This window comes from Homarus americanus, unplaced genomic scaffold (genome assembly GCF_018991925.1).
Source record: "Homarus americanus isolate GMGI-L3 unplaced genomic scaffold, GMGI_Hamer_2.0 scaffold41027, whole genome shotgun sequence".
Taxonomy (NCBI): Eukaryota; Metazoa; Arthropoda; class Malacostraca; order Decapoda; family Nephropidae; genus Homarus; species Homarus americanus.
The window spans coordinates 5,939,940-5,954,118 of record NW_024745073.1 but is presented as its reverse complement, the minus strand read 5'-3'; the positions used below and the strand labels follow the sequence as shown (position 1 = coordinate 5,954,118).

Here is a 14,179-nt window from a genome sequence, read left to right as displayed (position 1 = left end):
TGATTGCTGTTGTGGTCGGTTACACTCCGACACGAGGCGGGTCTGGGGCCCTCGGCCCACGAGGTAGAGTGGAGCCGAATCGGCGCCATCACTCATATATTGACCACTGCTGGGTATCCACCGGCTCCGAGCGACCGGTGGGTTTCAATTAAGCCCACCGTCGATCTGAGAACGAAGGTGAAAGGTGAAACGGGAGGTTTTAGGGGAAGCATGGTGGGTCACAAACAAATCTTTAGTCTCGCCACGTCAGATATTTACGTTATATTACTTCTTACACTGAGTGAATGACAATTCCACTGTTAAAGCATGAACACTGATATTCACTACAACAGACTGAATCAAACTGAATGGTTATAAACACAGAACATACCTGAGAACGAAGGTGAAAGGTGAAATGGGAGGTTTACTCCTCCCGCCTTGCACTGGTTTATACAGTATACCCCTGAGTTGCCAGCGATCGCTACTCACGCAATGACAGAAATTACAAACAATCTAACTGTTACTCATTCAAGGATGACCCTCGGTTGACAAAGGTCTGGCGAATTACTAAAGTTGATTTACACAGACTAATTCAAGATTGCGTTTGCCAGTAGAGAGTGCAATAAACGTAGTGACAACTGTGTTCGAAGGCGGGACTTACTGGGAGTGATCCTGAGTGTAAAACGGATGGGAAAAACACGTCTCTCCTGAGATTCTACAAGCGGGATGGATTTGAATGTTATGTAGCGAAATATGAATTAAAGTGGGTTTTTAGGAATGACAATGATGTGCGCAGTACAACACCTCAAAGTAAGTGTACTTTTCTACATTTTTTGTTGAATTTAGGCAATTTTCGGTGAGCTGGAACCAATTACCCAAAAACCCATTGAAACAATGGTTTCGGTTAACGAGCAACCTTCTAGAACGGATTGTGCTCGTTAACCGAGGGACCACTGTTAAAATGCTTCTCCTCCACCCCCACTTCCTTCTCTACTTCCTTCTCTTCCTCCACCTTCCACTTTAAATTCACATCATCATCAACCAGGAGCCATCTACATTCACACCTCAAAGTAAGTGCACTTTACTGCATTTTTTTTTACTTTATATGCAATTTTTGGCGAGCTGGAACCAATTACCCAAAATCCCATTGAAACAATGGTTTCGGTTAACGAACGAATGACCCTCTGAGTTCATTAACCGAGGGACCACTGTAGTTCCCAGACACACTCATATGTGCTCAATCATAATCAGTTAACTCATGAAATGAAGCCATATAATGTAACAAAGCTCCTGGATTTTTTATGACAAGCTAGAGTTTTATATTTCTAAGGAAAGATCTGTATATTGTTGTCTTGGTGTAGAGCACTGTACCTCAGTGTTGAATATAAAGAAGTGTTGTCAGTGTTGTTTTTGTCTCTCTAACAATAGTAACAGCTGTAGACCTTCTGATTTGTGTGTTGGGGTGTACAGGTACTTCCGAATCTCACTCTCAAAATATTTTTTTTCAGTCAGGTAATTGAATTCAGAAACGGTTAAGAAAATTTTTGAAACTGAACTGATTTTTTTTATTTATATATTTTTTTCATTTTCATTAATTAGTGTTAACAGTTTGGAAATTTAAAGTACAGTATATTGATACAGATATCATTTTCTCACCATACAAAAATAAAATAGTTTATAGAGCCTGGTATTCTCAATAACCTAATGCTCTATCAACATATTTACTATAAGTACAAGTGCAATATTGTTCTGGGTTCAGTTCTGTTGTGAATGTAGGATTGAGTCTCCTATTTGCTCTCTAACCCTTGAACACTCAACAATAAACTAAGTACACTGTTAGGTGCCCTTGCATCTCCTTGGTGGGCTAACACCTCTACCAGAGGATGGGATAGCTTACTGGCTGGTGAATGATGATGGACTAGCGCTTTGGTGGACTATTATTCTGCCAAGGTGATAGGGTACCGAACTTCAGTGCTGGTGATGATTAACCATTATTTATCAATATTTATCAAGAAATCAGGTGGATGAAATTGGCAGAATTACCTTTTGTACAGCAAAGTAAGATATCCACACAACCTGGTGGAAATCAATTTTAGGTTTATAAAATAATGTTCCTTCACTGTATAACCTGAGAAATTGTTTCGTGTAACATTACTGCAGTAGTGTGAGTAGATCATGCTTAAGATATGTGAACTATTAGCATGTCACAACGTGCTTCCCCCCCCCCCCCAGAAAGTTCGATATTCCTGATAATATTTTGAGAAAATGCTATATTTGAGCAACTTGTCCTATGAACGACAAAAGTGGAGGTGTGTTAATATGACACGTGTAACGAAGTTAGATGTTCACTGTTATATTTGTGAAATCAAGCAGACATGATTATGCTCTGACCATTTGTTCCACAGTAAACCACAATGTATAGTATCTCAAAAAAGTATCTGTCCACATTGTGAAACATGAGATTACAAATGATAGATATTGGGACATACATTTACTTTGGTATATAGTTTAAAAAGTAATGCAATGTGGATTCATTTCAGCATAATTAATATGATGTTCAGTTACCAAATGTAGTAGGATCAGTATACCACAGAGCCACACATACCAACCCTCCTGAGACATCATGTGTTGCCCGAAACATTTTTGAAGTCATCGGACCCATCCTGGCAGATACTTTTCAGATAATATACCTTAGTAAGTATGGTTGCAGACTACACAGATAATTATCTAATTAAACTTCAGCTGTAAAACAGGTTCAGCTGGAAAGTTTTAGATACACAAAATTCAGAATATTATTCATATTTATCCAATATTTTTAGTATTTTACTTCTCATAACACTTCTTTTGGCTGTCTTAATTATTTTTTTTGAGTCAATAAAGCCCATCTAGCATTGCAAAATTACGAGCACCATAAAGTACTGTATACGTACATAAGTGATACAGAATAAAGGCTTTCATACTCAGAATCAAATTGTGTACTGTACAGGTTGGACCTCGCTAACCCAGGAAGTTTGGGATCAGACTGGTTCCGGATCAGCGAAAATAAAAAACCCATCGAAGTCGAGGTTAAAAAAATGGCAAAATAATGCATAAAATGTACTATTACTTGTATCAATCACTGCGGCACCTCAGCTACCCTGAGAGATTAGAGCACCTAAAATTGCCTAGCTTATACTACAGACGGGCAAGGAGAGATCTAATTGAGGTGTACAAGCATCTCAAAGGGCACTACTCAGTCGAGTGCCCTTACCTGGAGCTGGCGGACGCTCGCCCCACAAGGGGTCACAGCTCAAGGTTGACGAAGCCACAAGCCCAGAAAACTGTGAGGGTTAACTTTTTCGGAGTGAGAGTTGTGAACTCTTTGGAACAATCTACCAGAAAGTGTTGTGACGGCACCGAGTGTGAGCTCTTTCAAGACCAGACTTGACAAGCACTGGAGCAGGTTCAGATACATTCAGGAGCCACTGCATGCCCAGTATTTGCCAACAGTGCGTAACAGAGACGGTTTTTGTAACCGATCGCCCAAGCGGCCAACGAGCCGATCAGTGGTAAGAGGATAAAAATAAAAGTACAACTTACATCAGCATAAATCTAGCCCAGGCCTACTGGACCTCTTTATGACAAAGTGTTAAGTGCTAAGGCACAAGTTTACTGCACTGTGACACAGACATAAGTAGATTAGCAGAAAAAGCAAAAAGAAAATTGTATATTATAGGCCTTGGAAACTAACGACAGCCAGATTCAAACACCGTCCCAAACCATTAAAGCTGCCGGACTATCAGGTCCTGGATTAGTGGGGTCCAACCTGTACAGTCCCCTCCACTAGTGTGTTTACAGGGGCTCGTCATATAAACATTCCACTAATCATTACATTGAGATATTTGTTTTAAGATTGTTTTAATTTGATTCCATGCCCTGTTTACTATTGTGAGTTTCTTTCTATTGAATGTAAACAAACACAGGGCTGTCACACTGCACAAAACCTAATGAGCCCCTGTAAACACACTAGTGAAGGGGACTGTACATAACGTAATGAACATGAACAAACATAAATACAGTACAGTAAAAGTCCAAAAATCCGGATGCCAGAAATCCGGACCACCCAAGAATCCGAACTTTTCGAAAACTCAAACTTTTTTTTTTTTTTTAGCTGGCTTTTGTGTATGTGCGCATGCGTGAGCGCCACAGCTGCACAGCGACAACAAGCGACCACGCGGTCGCCACTTTAAAACAAGCAATCAAACTGTGACAACGTATGTAATTTTGAGTCCTACTCTTTCCATTTACAGAGCCCATAATAATGGCTCCTAAAGTAGATAAACTTCATTGTGTGAAGAGAAAGAAGAACACGTTGAAATTGAGTGACAAACTTTAAATAATTAAAATAGAACGTGGTGTGAGCAATACTGTTCTAATGGAGACATACAACATTGGAAAGTCTACAACTTATGATATAAAAAAGGCAAAGAATAAAATTCTAGAATTCACAGCTTTTTCTTTAAAACTGCTCGTTTTGATAAATGAAGCATGCTATATTTGCTAATGAATAAACTATCAAAATGTATCTGTTCATCTCTTCTTTATTCCTCCTTAAATTTGAATTTTAAAAGTACTGCCTGAGAATCCGGAAAATCTGAAAATCCGGACCGACCCAATCCCCAAGCAGTCCGGATTTTAGGACTTCTACTGTACCCGTATAGGTCTATTTGGATCAGTTTGCCCATGGGCCATTAGGCTTTTAACCCAGCCCTGCATAAACTTACCATTGATATTTAATGTACCTTTATTTCAAAATTATAGCAAAAATCCAAGTATTCTGTCACTTTTGCATCACTGCACCCATCATTTGATAAGAGTTTTCTTATAAGAAGGCATTACAAAGGGGAAAATGAATTAGTCAATGTAATGGCTGAACACATGTCATTACAAGCTTAAAAGACCAGAAAACAATGGCTGGATGAGTGTGTTGGCAACAGTAGTGCTCAACAAGACTGATACAAATGAGAACTATAACCTGGTGTTTCTAATTTTGGGTGTTATAACAAGTTCATTACATGTTAGAATATCTGAGAATAAAGTACTGCATATTCGGACTGTATTGCCAGATCCCATATTATTGAGGAAGTGATAATATTAAGAATCCAGTCACTTGACTTCGTTTTTCAATTAGATACAATATTTATTTTAGATATCTGGCAAATATAACCGAGATAAGAGAGGCAGAGATACCTTGTTTAGGCTGTGGAAAAATTTAAACTGCAGTTACAAGAGCTGTAAGCAAGTTTGAGAATGTTAGAGTAGCAGGCAAACTTTTTCGGAGTGAGAATTGTGAACTTTTGGAACAACCTGGCAGTGTGTTGTGACGGCACCGAGTGTGAGCTCTTTCAAGACCAGATTTGACTAACACTGGAGCAGGTTCGGTATTACTGCAGTTTCGGCCAATACTCGACCGGCTGTTTTAACCATCTCCAACCTTTAGATCTCCTTATTTGGAGTATTTTTAACCCCATTTCAACCAGGGGGCAAAGAATAATAACGTCAGAAATTAATTTTAAAGTTTTTTCCATACTTTTTTTTTTTGGGGGGGGGGATTCTAAAACGGGTATTTCCCCCAGAAATAAAGGTCAAATTCGATCAAGTCACACCAAAATACACTACTAGGGAATATTGGCATAAAACTGCAATTTTACCGCGGGTTCAGATATATTAAGGAGCCGGTGCATGCCCAGTACTTGCCAACAATGCATAACAGACGTGACTGACAGCCCAAGCAGCTAATGAGCCGATCAGCAAAAGTAATAACTTGACTAGCACACTAGAAATCCCTTGCTTTAACTTACTAAGAAAACCACAATAGGCCGTGGCACTACATCAGCACCTTCAGCATGTTAAAAATTATAACTAAATTTTACCAGGAACAAATCTTTAATTACTCAGTCAGCAGTGGTCAGTGTTTCACTTCCAGCAAAATCAATAAAGTTTAGTGATCATTTCCATACACCAAACCTGTGGAGGCCATGGCCAATCTCCCAATTTCAAAGCATAGCAAAACTTTTATCATTTCCCTAACTGATGTTGAGTGTATATTAAATGTTTAACAAAAATACCTAAGTTAATTGTGCACATTGAGACAACTATTCCATTATAGAAGGCAATTAATCTACAAGGATTTCATTGGAAGGTGATTAAGAAATGAATCTCCACTTTAACTCTGTCTTGGACACCTGTATAAACATTTAGGCCTACTTAACTGATGACAGTATTTAGGTAAATTAACGTAAAGTACACCAAAAATATATGGGAATACCAAAACAAGAACCTGTTTTGAAGGGAACTTTACCAGCCAGCAAGGAGTACCTTCCGTAAGCAGGGAGTATCATTCGTCAGCAGGGAGTTCCATCAGTAATCAAGAAGTACTTCCGCCAGCATGGAGTACCCTCCGTCAGCCAGCAATACCCATCATCTACTGTATAGACCCCCAGCAACAGCAGTACCCATTAGGAAGCAATAATCAATAGGGGCAATACCGGTTAGCCAACAGCAGATAGGGCCTGGGACAGGCTGGGTGCGTTAGTTCCAAAGTAACCAAAGAAAATATATACTTTCCTTGCCCGTAACATATGTCCCAAGTTCACTGTGAGGCTTTGAAGTGTGTGAATGAGGCTTCGACTCTCCCATACTGAACAATGAACCATCCTTATCACAGTTTACTAACGAAAATATAAACATTATTACTGAACCACCAACGAGAAAATAATACTTTTTACTTTTACTTTTATCCTCTTCACCACTGATTGGCTCGTTAGCCGCCCGGGCGATCGGTCACGTCTCTGTCACGCACTGTTGGCAAGTACTGGTCATGTACCGACTCCTGAATGTACTATCGTGGACCAAAGTTCGCTCCCTGTAGTGAAACTGAGACCCGGGAATGAGTCTCCGAGCTGACTTACCTTGATTGTTATCTGGTGCGGGTGTGCTGTGCGGGTCGATACTGCTTCAGTTTGGGAAGGAGCGAACTTTTGTCCACGATAGTACAGTCCCTGAACCCGCTCCAGTGTTGGTCACGTCTTGTCTTGAAAGAGCTCACATTCGGTGCCGTCACAACACTCTGGCAGATTGTTCCAAGAGTTTACAACCCTCACTCCGAAAAAGTTTGCCCTCACGGTTTTCTGGACTTGCGGATTCTTCAATCTTAATTTAATATTAAATTATTTAAAATCAGTGAAGGAATTGATTCGATGTACTTTGAATTGCTGGTGTTTTCTTGCCGACCTCATCAATGGGCAGATTTCTAAACGAGGCAGTTAGACTATCAATTGGTTGTTGTGTTTATAATTTGTGTGATTTTGTGGAAATTATGATAAAAGCATTATTTTATTTACTTATTTGTGACCTCATTCTTGTAAAGAATAAAGTTGTGGAGACACACACACACACACACACACACCATTACTCACTGGTGTTGCATCTCAGTTTGACTTGATTTTTCTCTTGGATATTGATAATACTTTTTATGGGCTTGTCAAAGTTTGTGAGAAAATCTGCAGGCAGGGACACAGCTGACAAGTGCTCTTTGGAAGCAAAGTGGCCTGGCAGCATGGTGGACCCAAGCCAAGTATACTTTATTTATCATCTTCGCCGCTGATAGGCTTGTTATTAACCGTTTGGGCGGTCAGTCACGTTATACACTGTTGGGAAGTACTGGGCATGCACTGGCCTCGGAATGTGTCTGCTGAACTTATACCATTGTTAGTCAATTCTGGTCTTGAATGAGCTCTCGGTGTCATCACAACAATCTTTGGTATAGAGTTCACAACTTTCACAAAAGAAAAGCTTAGTAGAGTTTAAAAAATGCAAAAACATATTAGTTTACCTGGTAAATATTTCAGCAGTGGTATCCATTTTCTTTGAGAGATGTGGCTGGTCTACCGCGTTGGAGTCGTTGCCATAGTGACGCTCCAGCAGGTGTTCTGTTGTGGCCTGTGTTACGCCGTCCTAATTCTTGAGAAACTTTTATACCCTCTTACAAATGTTTCGTGGGGACCAAAAACCAAGAAACTGAATGTGAGAGTCTAAATGCGTGAAAATGTGAGCAATGTGGATTGCCAGAACTTTCGTTTGGGTGCACCACTCCAAGGTCAACCAGTCTTAATTTGCAAAATGTAAATTTTGCTGGCCTCTTGTGTGTTAGAAGTTAACATGGCATGGATTGTTCGGCCCTTTACATGCTCGCCTGGAATCTAATAAAAAACAGGGATATGACGACCAGCTCGTGGTTAATAGTGAGTGAATTTTAGTGGTTAATGCAATTCTAGAAATACCTGTACTGTATACAGTTTAGCAGTAATATGTGAGGTTGGATATCTCTGAAAATAAGATGACAAGAGAATTTTAGTGACTGTAATTCATCAGTATGTCATGAAGATAAATCCAAAATGAGGTTGTGAAAATATAATGCAGTTTTCAAGGTATATGCAGAGAGCACTATGCAATACATTAATGCAGTTAAGGTGTCAGTATATAGCCATGATGGTGAGGCAGATAGTATGGTGTCAGCCTGGCAGGTTGATGGTGGTGTTGAGTATGGTGGTGGGTGTGATGTTCCTGGTGGGGATGTGGCAAAACCTTCTTACTGCACACACAGTCAACACTCCATCTCCTCTCAGTGTCAATCCACTTTATCCATCCCGCATTCCACTAATGGACTTGCCAGACTTCACATATATAATAAATAATGATGTGTGTGGAAAAGAAGATGTTTTTATAACAGTAATAATCCACACTCACCCAGCTAACAGCATAGAGCGTGACATAATGCGGCAGAATGTTCCATCAGAACACCTAAGGGACCTAGGAATGCGTAGAGTGTTCCTACTGGCAAGGGCAGAGTGGCAAGATCAAAAGTTATACCAAAAGACGCCACAGTGGAGCATAAACAAAGAAAACATGGAGTATCATGATATAATACAGGGTAATTTCAAGGAACACTATCACAACCTTACTTACAAGCATATCATGGGACTGCAGTGGGCCACAAATTATTGCCCACAAACAAAGTATATTATAAAAATGGATGATGATATAGCTGTTGACCTGTACCAGTTTCGTGACAGACTCAAGTATAGGTTTGAGGACAGAGAAAATCTGATTCTAGGACTGCTGCAGGTTGAAGCCAAACCAGTTCGAAAAAAAGAAAGCAAATGGTATGTGAGCCTGGAGGACTACCCAGAAAAATACTATGCCCCGTTCATGTCTGGATGGGCCTATGCTATGACTGTTGATGCTGCCAGAGCCATTGTGGAGGAGTCTCACAGGTGGCCATACTTTTGGATCGATGATGTCCATGTTACAGGAACACTAGCTGAGAAGGTTGGTGTGAAGCGTGAGGGTCTGAACCGCTTCTACACTCTCCATGTTGACCATTTACACTGCTGTGTTGAGCTCCCGAATAGTGCTGATTATTACTGTGATTTCTTGGCTGGCCCATCAGAAGGTGACCCAGATGTGTTAGTTAAAGTGTTGAGTCATGCAAGGTCGTGTTACGTAGACCCCTGCCAAAGACGCCCCCCAGAGGCTAGCGTGACCAAGACATGCGTGAGAGCCAAAATTCCCCCCTTGGCACCGTTAGGTAAAGGCCATGGGGAAATTGTAAAAATTACATAGACCAAAAATTTAGATATTAGTTTTAAGTGACCATTACTATGGACTGATTATTTATTCAGAATTCCAATTAGTAATCTTTGAAAAGGAAGAACTATACTGTGCTCAAGGAATCTTTAGTGTACTCACATTTTATTTTTTCTTACAAAGAATGTATGATGTCACCCTAAATTTAAAGTGAATACTGTATAGTCTTGTTGAGTTCCATGCATAGTAAAGTTGAATAGGTATACTGTACTGTATGATGAAGCTCAAGTATAACTGGGACTGTTGTGTTCAATACTGTACAGTGTAATATATATTGTACATGATAAAATTCATGTCTAGCAAAGTAGTCTTATTAATAATATTTTATCATTTTGTTTAAAAGTACTTGTTGAGGAAAAATGGATTTGAAAACAATCTGCAATTTTTGTTTGGGTAATTACAGGGGCTATATGAAACAGAAGTACACAACGTCAGTTTACCACTGAATGGTTCTGGCAAATGAAAACAAACCATCACTGAACTGTTGGATTTTAACGTGAATGAATTAACAGAGCATCACTATTTCCATTTTTTTTTTCTTGGCAGCACTCAATGGTTCACGTACTAAAATCAGACAGTTCAATAATAGTTTGTTTTTATTTGTCAGAAGCATGTAGTGATATAAGGCAATAGCATGTTTGCAACTTCATAAGAGATTTCGAAATTTATTCAAATAAAAAACTGCAGGTGATTTTCCAATTCATTCATCATTACTAAACACTTTTATATAAGTAAGGCAAAACACTGTACAGTACTGTACTGTATAATAACCCATTACTGTTTGTAAACTGCTTATTGTATTCAAAATTAATGCCTAATTTGTTTAAATCTAATTTTTAACATACTGAACTGTATTAAAAATGCTGTGTGATGGAACTTTCATTGTATGCCATGAACTGTTGGTTAGGGGTTCATATTAGCAGTTTAAAGTTGACACAAGTGTTTTTTTGTAGCTTGTATGTGTAAAGATATTCCTGATATGTTTTTAGGATGTGGCAGCTGAGTGCATTCAGTGTTCAACATCCTTCTCTAGGGTGCTGAGGACAAACATTTAGTAGGTAGCTACCAAACAGGGAGGTACTACTGCCTGGGAAGATATTGGAAGCATAATGTGTTGCCTAATGGTAGACCCTGCTGCCATATGGCATCACGAAAATTGTGACCAAGTCCCAGGTTGCTGATCTGACTTTCTGCTTCATTTACACACAATTGCAGGGTCTCAATTGTTTCTCTTACCATTGACAACACAACATCCATATATCGTTTCTCAATTTTGATCTTTTTTTCATTTTTGTATTTATAGTTCTTTATTATTTATATTATTATTACAGTTACTGTATTATTATCATTATTTTATTATTTAATTTTTGTTTGTTTTATCAAATTTTATTTATTATGAATTATTATGACTATTATTATTATTATTACATTTTCGCCACCCAGGCCCCGATGTGGGTCAGTGACCTGTGTCCGGGCGGGCTAATCCCCATAAAAAAAAAAAAACACACACTGTGCCCACACAGGGTCTAAAGACAGCATTGTGTGAATTATGATCAATTGACATTACCCCCTTAATATTTATTACACTGTACTATACTGCTAATACAGTAGTTATGATCAGCAAGTCTATGCTGAATTTCATTTTATGTCACATTTGTCTTCAATGTTGTTAATAAGACCAAATAAATCAAGCATTATTGTTAATAGGACCATTGAATCAATGATTACCAGTATTTATTATGAAAGCTTAATGTGCCAACTTTAAAATACAAATTTCAAAGTGTACCACATTAGTCTTAATATGTACAGTACATTTCTCTCTTTATGACAAGTGTGTACTAGTGAAGCTGATTTTTCATATTTCTCTGCAATTTGACTAGACTTAAAAAGGTTTTGGCAGTGAAGAAAACCGAGACTGTATTGTTAATTATTGCAGATAGAGACTGGTAGCTAGTGCTGTACTGAATACACAGATATCACTGATTTCATTGTAATTAGACAGGCAATACTGATATAGTACTTAGTTATTAATGATGCTGTGTAACTAATTTTTACCATGTACTGTATGTTAAACTGTAATTTTTATTTATGTCAGTGTTTTTCTAGTCTGTTATTTAAACATTTATAATATAAAACTTACATGCATAACACTAGTATTTTGTTTGCCTTAACATGTAATTTAAATATTTATTACACAGTACAGTATAAGGCTTACTATGAAGCACCAAAAAAGGGGGAAGGAGGGTTGTAGGTTAGTAATTCCTTTGATAATACTCATGCTAGCTTTTACACCTTAAAGATGAAGAAGATATATGAAGCCACCACCTCTAAAAGAACCACAGGTAATAAGGTGTCAAATAGCTGTGTAAGGATAGGAATGCATATACGTAGCGTACAGTAAATTGTATACAGTATCAGCTTTATTGGACGAAGGAAATTGATGCTATTGAAGCTACTGTAGTTTTTGTGGCTAAACAAGATTTTTTAAATTAAGTGTAAAAGAGAAAAGGTGTTCCTATGCTTTGGCATATAGGTGTTATAACTGTACCCAAACACAGAGTTTTTAAATTCTTCATTCAAAGCATAACATCACAACACAGGTATAATATTTATGTTAAGCTGTAATAAGCAACTTCAAATAATTGTTAATATTTTTCTGATACTGTAAGGGCAATATATAGATTTATTCAGTATTGTGTCTAATATGAGATTCTTAACCATTTGAGGATTTCAAATATAACATTGCAAAATTTTGTATCTTAACATTGTGTCAAAGGTTAAGATCATGGACGAGGTTCAAAGATCAACTAGTCCTCCCTCAATTTGGGAAGCATTGGTCAAATTTATACACATCTTATTGTTTTACTGTAAAAACTGGAAATTTCCAAGTTCTCCATCATGATTATGTGTAGGCAGCTCTCCAGGATGTGCAAGTCCCTTACAGCATTTTTTCATCCAGTTCTCATCTCCAAGATGATTTTTTTTAACCTCTCCTATCGTCATTCTTGGCCTAATCTTAATTCTCTTTCTTTCCACATTCAGACTCTTGCATTTCTTAACCCAATGGTTTCATCCATGCTCTCTACATGACTGAACCTCCTAAGCCTACCTCTATGCAACACCTCACCAATACTCTTAACACCCAGCCAACCCTTTACCTTTGAACAGGATTTCCTAACTCTTAACACCACATTATACAGTAAATCCATCTCACCAATCTCATATCAGTTTGCTTCAGGCTATGTATGTCATCCTCTTTAACTGCCCATATTTCACTGCCATAGAACAACATGCTTATTATTCCTTTCACTACGGGGACACCACTTTTAATATTTTATTCGGGTAGCATCAGATGATTTTATTCAGCAGAGAGGAGACCCCGAACACAAGAGGTTAAACTGGCTACATAAATCTTTCCTTTCAAGCAAAGATGTCCTGTTGCCATCAATAAAGGGAAGAGATCCTTAAACTTTTTCCAGCCACTTCTGACTGTTGCAACAAAGTTAGCTTCAGCACCACCTCCAGCATTAATCATGTTACCCAGGTAGCAGAAATCATTGACAAAGTCCAGGGATATATCCCTAATGTTGAGCTTTTCCAGTTAAGCTAATGGCACATGATTACCTGCACATACAGTCAGTTCTGCTATAAAGCGATAGTTGTGTTCTTGTAAAACATCGTGTAATAGAAATTCGCGCAATAGAATTAACAGGGCTTATGGAGAAAATAGGGTTAGGTGCAGATTACTCAAAATCGAAAAAAATTTCGTAGTTAGCCTAACACAAAGGATAGCACAGTCTAAATAAATGTTACATTCTTATCTATATAATGAAATCGTACAGTAAATGTAACACTTTACCTTGAAAAAATATGAATATAACTTGATTGGGGAGAAGGGTGATTTTGAGGTTGATAACATCGAGCTTCTCTTCAAGTGTTATAGCCTTTCTTTTACGATCATCACTGGGAATGCGATCACCAGAACGCTTCTTGGAGATATTCTTCTTTACCATATTCACAGTTAATACCACAAAATTGGAGAAATAGTAAGCAAAAATCGCGTTACAGCAAACAAGAGTTCGCGTTTTACAAATATCGTTTTTCTATTCATAAATCGCATTAGAGCCAATTCGAGTTGTCAAAACACGCGTTATAGCAGAACTCACTGTACAGAACATTGAATTCAGTAGCACCCCGCACTTTACCACTTATACCACTGCAACTCTTGTGTACAGTCAGCAAAATTGTTCTTGATTGCACTAAGTGTCATACAATATAACAAAATCAATGAGAAATCTGAACATTGCTCTCTGGGGAAGCTTTATTGCAAATTAAATCTCCTTTTCACCTGTAAATACTAAAAAGATGAGCAAAATATATTGTTATGAAATACTGAGTCACTTTACAAACAGGCATACCAACCATTCTGAGATGACATTAGCCACCATAGTGCTCATTCTGAAATCTGTTGTGCCCAGCTATTCAAGAAATTTTTGGGCTGACTGTACCCACC

General features: G+C 38.2%; 1 protein-coding gene across 1 annotated transcript; it reads left to right on the top strand.

Moving 5' to 3' along the window:
- The first annotated feature begins 7,896 nt into the window (after positions 1-7,896).
- LOC121878302 (beta-1,3-galactosyltransferase 5-like) lies at positions 7,897-10,821 on the top strand. Its single transcript, XM_042384402.1, has one exon. It carries the CDS (start codon positions 8,434-8,436, stop codon positions 9,640-9,642), a length of 1,209 nt encoding a protein of 402 aa, XP_042240336.1. The 5' UTR covers positions 7,897-8,433; the 3' UTR covers positions 9,643-10,821.
- The last annotated feature ends 3,358 nt before the right edge of the window (positions 10,822-14,179 follow it).

Bases quoted from the DNA above. Each gene is read 5' to 3' on its own strand.
- LOC121878302 (XM_042384402.1), top strand. From the start codon at position 8,434: ATGCAGTTTTCAAGGTATATGCAGAGAGCACTATGCAATACATTAATG.